Here is an 8,975-nt window from a genome sequence, read left to right on the forward strand (position 1 = left end):
TTCCTTCTATGCCCATTTCCCCAAGGATAGCTGCAAATATCTGTGCACCCAGAGCCCTGCACTATGTCCCCCTGACATATACCTACTGGGTGGCTGGAACAGATGTCTGCTCTCCATAAAGACCTACACTGGGGATTTGAGTCAGAGTCTATATGCCACACAGCCCACAAGCACCTCACCAAGTTACATCAGACACAAGTGTCTGTGTCCACTTGTATCCATGGTCCTTGAGTGCATGCACAGAGCAGGAGGCACCCCAGCTCTAGCATGCTACCCCTCCCATGTACTCATTCACGTACAAGCCCAAACAGGCACAGACATGTGCTCACAGAAAGCTCACACTCCAGTTTCCAACAACTGCATAGTTGGTCATTTATTTCTCCTTCACTCTCCTCTAGGAGAGAGGCACCCAAACCCTAACAGTACAGGGAACCCCCTGGGCGTGATGGCCCACCTGTCATCCTAACACTTGGGATGACCAGATATTCAAGGCTGGCCTCAAACACATTATGAATATGAGCCCAGCCTGGGTTACATGAGACCCTGTCTCAAAACAAAACAAAACAAAACCCAGGAGTGGAACAGGACCCTGGGTAGCTAAAACTAGAATGCCACCTCCACAGGCACAGGTATGGGCCCACCCCTAGGGCTTCCTGTGTCCCGGGCCTGGGTAGCAGGGCAGCAGCACCAATAGCAGGAAGGTCCTCCAGAGCAGAGGCCCAGGCAGGCAGTATACATCCATCCACAGCCATGTCCAGCTAGCTGTTCAGGCCAGCAGCCTCCAGACCTCCAGTGACAGGCCACCAGAGGCAGCTACCACCACGTTGCCCTCAGCACAGATCTAGGGAACAGTGACAGTGGAGTTAGGGGATGGCATGGGCTCTTGGTAGGCCAGCAGGCTACATGGGGCAGGACCTTACCCCATTCAACACATTGTGGTGGCTTCGGGTACAGATGGTCCTAGGTGGGTCTGTGGGCACATGAACCTGAGAGAGACAAGTGGCAGAGGTCAGGATATGTGCCCTGCCCATTGTGTGTATGTGGGGGGGTGGTGGGGGGTGTTACAAGGGAGCAAGGCATCTGCATGGGCCAGTGTTCTCACCCGAATGGTCTTGTCAGTAGATGTTGTGTACAAAGTCCCCAGAGAATGTTTGATCCCTGTGATCTGAGACTGGTGACCCACATCAAAGGACTAGAGGAGAAAGGATAGGTGATACTCAGGTGGCGTTCTCCTGTGGTTAGCCCTCCACACCCAAAGAGTCACATAGAAGGTACAGACAGGGTCCTAGCAGACCCGGACAAGCTGGAAGCAGCCATCTCGGTTGGCGAAGACGTGCAGCAGGCCCTGGTTGTCACCTGCCCAGAGCTGGGGCTCCTGGTAGGACATGCAGAGCAGATAGGAGTCCAGCTGTGGGAAGGACAAGGCATAAAGCAGTTCAGGAATGGCAGGCTGGGCTGCAGTCCTCTGAGCCACAGGGAGGGCCACCCACCTGCAGCCGCTGCAGGACGCTATTGGCCCGGCGATCAAAAACTACAAGACTGTGGTCCTCGCTGCCTGAGATGATGTGCCTGTCATCCGCCAGCACTGCTAGCACAGCGCTTGAGTGCAGCCTCCGGCTCTTCACCAGGGCCAAGCCAGCTGGAGTGGGATGTCGGGCCATGGAAGATGGAGGACACCAGAGCCCTTCAGACTCTAGCCCCACCTGAGAATCTGGGCCACCATCTCCCCTGGGAAAACCTTCCACCTGCTCAGCCTTTCACCTGACAACTGACCATTCCCATCCCCTCATACCTTACCTGGATCCAGGACCCACAGGCTTTTGTCCTTCACTGGTCCTGTCTCCATGCCACCTTCTCCTCCAACCCCACCAGCTTCTCCCAAGACAGAGCCAAACACATTCCACCCCAGCCTAAGTCCAGCTCAGGGTCCCTTCAGTTTCCCAGAGTTCAATGAGTCAGTCGAGGCTGGGGTGGGGATACATCTCAGCAGCTAAGCAGTGGCCTAGCAACCACAAAGCCTTGGCTTCCAGCCCAGGATCGAAAGAGGGGAAAGGATTTATCATCAGCCAGGCCTAACAGTGCAGGCCTGTAATACCAACTACTCAGGAGCCTGGAGGCTGAGACAGAAGGATTAATAGGTGGAAGTCAGCCCAAGATATACAGTAAGTTCGAGGCTAGCCTGAGCAACACAGTGAGAACCTGTCTCAAAAGGAAAAGAGTGAAAGAGGAATACAGTTCAGGGACAAAGCATTTGTCTAGCTCAAGGGAGGCCCCAGGCTCAATCTCCAGTGCACAAACGAAGTCACAGAAGCAAAGAAAAGACTTGCAGTGCAAGCAGGCTTAGGTCACCCTCCAATGCTCTTTCTTTTTTCAGATGACTCAGTTGTTTGGATTTTTTATTTTAGCTCTTTGGGATTTCTCCTTATTTTATGTGTATGAGTGGTTTTGCCTACATGTGTGTGTGCATGGCATGCATGAAAGTGCCCATGGAAGCCAGAAGAAAGCAATGGATCCTCTCAAATCACAGTTATAGATAGTTGTTAGCTAACATGTGTGCTTCCCAACCCAAGCCAGATCCTCTGGAAGGGCAGCCAAAGCTCTTAAATCACTGAGCTGTCTCTTCAGCCCCTGCACCCCACCACCATTTTTTTCTGTTGTTTTGTTTTTATGACAGGGTCTCACTGTGTAGCCCTAGTTGGCCTGGAACTTACACATAGTAAGTTCTACATAAGACCATGCTGCTCTTGAACTCACAGAGATCTGCTTCTCTTTGCCTTCTAAGTACTGGGAATAAAGGCTCACCTCTGGGATCATAGATGGTCACCTTCTTGTCATAGGTCCCAGTTACCAGGATGTCAGGTTGGTAGGAGAGGCACAATACCGCCGCCTTGCCCCTGGAGACACACAGCACACAAGGCTGGGGTGATGGCTGGGCAGGGCCCTAACCCCCCCCCAGGCCCCCTGCCCGGGCCTCCTCACACTTGATTTCACCAAACTGCTGCCCATCAGCCGCCATGTCCCACAGCTTCACAGTGCTGTCCCAAGAGCCGGAGCACACACGGTGGTCCTGTGCTGCTAGCGACCATACCCAGCCCTGTGGGAGCAGGCATGACAGTCACAAAAGACTTTAAGAGCTGTACAGCTCATGGCTCTCTCTCTCCCAAAGCCCAAGAGGGAGCATTGTTAAGAAAAACCCAAGAGATGAACAGATTCACTCCAGGCCAAACAGCTTTCCCTCCCTCATGCCCAATTCCACAGGCTGCAGTGACACAACTAACTCCTACTCTGTGGAGTCATCCCTTCCCACAGATGACAAAACCCAGGGTCAGAAGGAAGAGGGAACAACTGAAGCACTCACAAGAAATTCTAAGTGTGCTGTCAGGCTTAGGACCAGAACACACATCCCCAGGACTATCAGGTAGCACCGACAGGTCTCTCTCAGTGTCCCCCAACCCTCTTTTTAGGCTAGGATAGAACCGAGTGCCTCAACACATTCTAGGCAAGTGCTCTATCATGAGCTACATCCTAGCAGCCCTCCATACCTTGTTTTCGTTCTTTTGCTCTTTGAAACAGTCTCACTCTACAGTCCAGGCTGACCTGGAACTCATTAGGTAGCTCAAGCTAGCTTCCAACTCAAAACAATCCTTTACTTTTACCTTCCTGTGAGTGCTGAAATTATGGGCATAAGCCATCAAGGTTTAAGTCAAGGTCTTCAGAGGCCCACACTAATGGAGGTTTGAGGCCTGGAACAACTGGACTAAGACTGCAGCCTCAGGGTTGGAGAGATGGCTCAACAATTAAGAGCACTGACTGAGCTTTCAGAGGACCAGGTCTGATACCCAGCACCCACATGGCATCTCGTAACCACCTGTCATTCTAGTTCCAAGAGATCTAATATCCTCTCCTGGCTTCCATGGGCACCAGATGTGCCCTTGATCAGACATACAGGTAAGATACCCACACACATACATTTTTAGTTATAAGAAGGAAAAGTGAAGTCTCTACCCCAGAACCTAACTAATCACATGCCCTTTCTTTTCTATTTACAAAAATGGGCAAACAAAACAAAACAATAAAACAAAACCAATTCCTGCCTTATCAGTTACTATGTGTAGTCAGCTGACATCTAGTCAACATATTCCCTGCCAAATCCTTTGAAAAGGGGACTGTAATATATGCTGTTTGATAAATGATGCAACTAGGGCACGGAGAGGTTGAGTTCCTTACACAGACCACACAGCCAGGATGTAACAGAGCGGACATTTGAACTCAGCACTGTGTTAACAGGCCACGGGCACAGACCACCTTAATCAGTAGAGTGGTCCTCCACCAGCCACTTCTCATGAAAGCACAGTCACATGGAAGTCTAGCTGATCCCCAGGGGAAGCTTTAGAACTGTTCTGCACTGGGCCTTGTGAGGTATACATGATGACCTACTGGGCACCGTAGTGCACCGAAGACTGAAATTATGGCATATGCATATTAATATTAATCCACTTCTACCTTATCTACCCACTGGACGGGAAAACTGAACTCACCAAAAGTTATACCGACAGCAGAGGGAGAGTCAAGTCTATACAATCTGATATCAAAACCCAATCCCTTAACTTTAGCCCCTCCCAGCCTCCTTCCTGACACCCCCCCCCCAAGATTGCTCACCTTGTGTGTGCTACTGCCCTGGGTGCCCAAGGCCTTTACCAGAACTCGGCTAGGCTCCTTCCCCAGATGCCGCAGGTCCCACAGGTTGACATTTCGATCTCGGGAGCCTGACAGACACAGTGCCCCACCCTAGAAAGAGAGCACGGAGATGTTGTTGCGGTTCCTCACCCCTTACCCAGCCTGGCCTCCCACCTAACCCCCTCACCTGGAGCAGCAACACTGCATCAATGGAAGCAAAGTGACCATCAGCCAGGCAGAAGTACTCAGCTCGCTGTCCATCCTCTGCCCAGCGGGCCAGGTGTTGCTCCAGCTCAATGCAAGCGGCTGGCCAGTCAAAATCCTCCTCTACGGGGTACCACGAGCAGGATACTCAGTGGGTATCACCTGACAGAGGCCAGCTCTGGCTGCCAGGGAGCCCTACCTTTACTACAACTGGATAGAATGCCAGCTAAATGCCATCCCCTACGCCACGCAGGCATAGACTCTGGCCTTGCCTCAGGCTGTGGGACCACTCATCTCCCATGCAGGACTAGGAATACTTCCCCAGCTCTAAGAAACCTAGACTACACTTTCTAGCCTTCATCCCCAAACCCAAGCTCAGGTGACAGCGATCTCACCCTCCACTCTCTCCGGGGCCTCAAGACTAACCCATCCTTCTGGCCTTAGGCACCTGAGCCAGGTGCAGGACACAGTTCTTAAACTTCTAACTGTAAACCAGAAAGCCCCATCAGGACACAGAAGCCAAGGGGTGGGAAGCATGTCTTGGCAGCAGAAACACAGAGCCCTGGCTTCTATCCCTAGTAACTCTCCCTCCCTTCCTAGACAGACTCTAAACCCCAGATCAACCATTCAGTGCTTTGGATGAGGTCCAAGCACCTGTTTTATCAAAGCTGTTTGGAAATCTGACTGGAGTTGAAGGTAAACTCCCTATTCCAGAAGTCTGCAGAATCAAACTCTTCCAGGTTAGAGGAATCAAGAGACTAAGGACCTCGTAATACCAGAAACAACAATATCTCAGAGTTGTGCTGAGGATGGATGTGCCAGGAGGTAAAGCATTTGCCTAGCACACCCAAAGCCCTGAGTTTCATCCCTACAACCCTTCAAAAACAAAACAACACAAACTCAAAATCATCAATTTCAAGTTTTCTTTTCCTCCAGAGACCAATAAACTCGAGAGCAAAAGCAATAACACACCATCTCTGCAAAGATAACAGGCTAGCCCAACACTTGTTGAGGCTAAGGAAGAAGGATCGGGAGTATAAGGACAGCCTGGGCTACATGAGAACCTGTCTCAAAAATAAAATAATAAAATAAAATAGAAAAGATGGCAGGCTAGACTCAGGATTTAAATTACTGGTATCAATGATCCCAATCCCTAAACCCCGAGGCTAGTTCAGGGAGGTCTAGAAATGCAGGACCTCTGCTTCACCTGTCCCGGATCAATAACAACACTCCAGGGTCTAGGACTCTGCTACAGCAGTTGCTTCTTGCGCATCAGGCTGTATCCAGAGACTGGGGGTTCTCTGGATTTATTCTGACTCCAAGTACAATCCAAGAAGTAAGTCCTAGAGTATTCATTCCTCACATGGCTAGGGCCTTAGGCTAACAAAACCCAAACCGGGGACTCTTTGAATTCTAAGTTTGAAGCCAAATATCTGCCTTGTGGTCGATTATGGATAAGGCAATACCCAAAAATTTCTCTGCTTCCAGTCAGAGCTGCGACAGCCTCGAAGCCTGCTCCAGAAACTGTGCGCACCCACAGGCCATATACCTCTTTCTATCACCCCAAGCCTGACCTGAGCAGGAGTTCCTGTTCCCAGGGGTGTGCGTACCTTCCACCACTGGGTAGGGTGCGCGGACGCGACGCTGAGCGCGTAGCCTCCAAGTGACATGATCACGCACAAGGTCGTGCAACGCTTGGCACACGCACGGCAGGACATGGAGCACGACCCGCGCATCCAGGTAGGCGCAGATCTCCAGCAGCAGCTCCGGGGGAAGGCTCAGGAGGCCCGGCAGGCGTACGGTTGGGACTATGGAAGCAGCCTTTCGTTCCGGCGCGCCCAGGGACGAGGAGAGCGTGGGCTGCAGCGACGAGCGCCGCGGGGTCAGGCCAGGTTTGGGAGGGGTGAGCACGCGGGCTACGTAGGCCTCTGCCTGAGCGTCAGGGTCGGGATCTGGCTCTGGGTCCGACTCATCCTCACAAGAGCGAGGATCCCCACACAGCCCTGAGGGAAGCTCCATGGCGCCAGGGTGGGCGCGGCTGTCCCAGGTTTGGCTACTACTCGGCCGCGTCCTGTTTCCTAGGCAGCGCGAGATCACTTCCGTCGCTCATTAGATGACGTCAGAAACCACCAGACACGAGATGCTGGCATGGAAGCCGGATGTCGAAATCCCATGCTGTTCACTTCTTTCGGTTTTGCCATGCGCGAATCATTTTTATTTTACATAGTGGTGTTTTGCCTGTGTGAAGGTGTCATGTTTTAGAGTTACAGTTGTGAGCTGTCAGGTGGGTGCTGGGAATTGAAACCGGGTTCTCTGGAAGAGCAGTCAGTGCTCTTAACCGTTGAGCTATGAAGATTAGGGTTTCAGGGCGGCAACCGCCTGATACGGGTGCTGATAACCCAACTTGGGTTTTTCGCAAGGCCAAGTGCTTTTCAACATGGCTTCACCATGTAACCCAGGATGGCCTCGAATTCCGTAGGTGATCTGCCTCTGCTCCCCGAGAGTACTGAGATTAATAAGTATGCATCACGAGCCCTGCCCGGCTGAAAGTGATCTTAACCACTGGACCACCTGCCGCGCAAGGTCGAGAGTTTATGCTTTGTGTGTATTTGGAGACCCGAGGTCTCTTTAGTTTTTTGTTGTCCTGAATGTTAATTGAGTGCGTTTCCACAGAACACGTGTACTTGGTTAGACGGCAACTCTGTGGAGTGGGTTCCACATCACCTTTATGTGGATTTTGGAGGAAATCAAACTAGGTCACCAGGGAACAAATGCCTTCATGTGCGGAGCCAATTCTCTCAGCCCATCTTGTATCTTGAAATAGAGCTTTCACTGATAACTTTCAGCTAGGCTGGCTGGCCAGCCAGTGAGCCTCGGGAATCCACCTGTGCCTGCTCCATAGTTCTGGAGTATTGCTCTTCTGTGCCCAACATTTTTTGTAGGTGCTGCGGATACTGAGGTCAAACTTGCACAGCCAGTATTTCACCAACTAGGCTCCATGAGGTTAAGTTTATTTTGGGGTTGAATGACCATGACCAGGTTGCCCCAAATAACATTAAGGATTAAAGGCAGGCCAGGATCATGTTTAATCTGTTGTCACTGCTGCTCATAATCATAGTCATAACTGGCCATGTAGAACCTTAACACTTAAGTGTCTTTAAATTTTTTAAGGTTCTCACTACGTAGCCCCACCTCAAACTCAGTATATGGACCAGGCTAGCCTCAATCTCAATCTGCTCCGGCCTCCAAAATGCTGAGATTAAAGATGTGAGCCAACATGCCCGGCATACGTGAAAAGCTTTTCTTCTGAGAATTTCCAGTTGTTCTTGATTTACAATCCTGCTTCAGTCTTCTGTACACTGTCCCATTCATTACCCACCCCAATTTTTCCAGATAAGGCTTCTGTGTCCCTGGCTGTCCTGGAACTTGCTCTGTCGACCAGCTGGCCTACAACTCAGAGATCCGCCTGCCTCTGCTCCCAAGTGGTAGGATTAAAGGTGTGCAGCACCACCACCTGGCCCTGCCAGCTATTCTCCAAGAATTTCTAGCATGCCCAGTGACCCAGTGGTGCCTGCTCTAAGGCTTTGCAACCAAGGTTAACGTCTGGCAGCCTTTCAAGTTGTTACTTGTCAAGAACACCTTGCACAGAGTTCTGTGTACATCTAATCACCTTTAACACTCACCTTCCCACATTACAAAGATGAAAATAGAGGCTTCCTTGTCACTCAATTTACTTTTCAAGTCCTAGGAATGAAAACTAAGGCTTTATGTATCTAGATCCCTCAATTTTATTTGATGAACAAAATTCTACTCATCTCTACTTTTTGAGACAGAGTCTTAAATCAGGCCAGGCTGATTTCATCTGTCATCTGCTGTCAAGTAGACGACCAGGACCACCATCTATCACCTGTGTGAGTGCACACCCTCAGAAGCCAGGAGAAACCATAGGTGTCCTGCTCTATTAGTCTCCACCTTATTCCCTGCAGAGCCCCTGGTTTACTAGTCACCACCTCCCACGGCACTGGAGTTTCACAGAGGTTGTCCTTCATACCACTCTACAACCAAAGCCAAGGACCGGAAAACCAGACACCAAG

At 50.8% G+C, this 8,975-nt stretch overlaps 1 protein-coding gene across 2 annotated transcripts; it reads right to left on the reverse strand.

Annotated features, from left to right (window-relative positions):
* Positions 1-347: 347 nt before the first annotated feature.
* Fbxw9 (F-box and WD repeat domain containing 9) lies at positions 348-8,824 on the reverse strand. Of its 2 annotated transcripts, none has more exons than XM_021632179.2 (10): positions 6,492-8,824; positions 4,865-5,004; positions 4,660-4,788; positions 2,982-3,094; positions 2,803-2,894; positions 1,491-1,639; positions 1,295-1,408; positions 1,103-1,192; positions 921-986; positions 348-841 (listed from the first exon to the last, which is right to left on the reverse strand). In XM_021632179.2, the coding sequence occupies exons 1-10, from the start codon at positions 6,898-6,900 to the stop codon at positions 767-769; spliced, it is 1,377 nt and encodes a 458-aa protein (XP_021487854.1). In that variant the 5' UTR covers positions 6,901-8,824; the 3' UTR covers positions 348-766. The 2 variants fall into 2 exon arrangements, with proteins under 2 accessions (XP_021487854.1, XP_060248300.1); XM_060392317.1 differs by having other exon boundaries at positions 6,456-8,824.
* Between the last annotated feature and the right edge of the window lie 151 nt (positions 8,825-8,975).

The sequence above is a fragment of the Meriones unguiculatus genome, chromosome 10, assembly GCF_030254825.1.
Source record: "Meriones unguiculatus strain TT.TT164.6M chromosome 10, Bangor_MerUng_6.1, whole genome shotgun sequence".
In the NCBI taxonomy this organism is placed as follows: Eukaryota; Metazoa; Chordata; class Mammalia; order Rodentia; family Muridae; genus Meriones; species Meriones unguiculatus.

Excerpts from the sequence above, each read along its gene's own strand:
- Fbxw9 (XM_060392317.1), bottom strand. The coding sequence starts at position 6,900 with ATGGAGCTTCCCTCAGGGCTGTGTGGGGATCCTCGCTCTTGTGAGGAT. Across the intron at positions 1,193-1,294 it reads GCTGCTTCCAGCTTGTCCGG|TCCTTTGATGTGGGTCACCA; the intron begins GTCTGCTAGGAC and ends TTTCTCCTCTAG. Across the intron at positions 987-1,102 it reads CTACTGACAAGACCATTCGG|GTTCATGTGCCCACAGACCC; the intron begins GTGAGAACACTG and ends TGTCTCTCTCAG.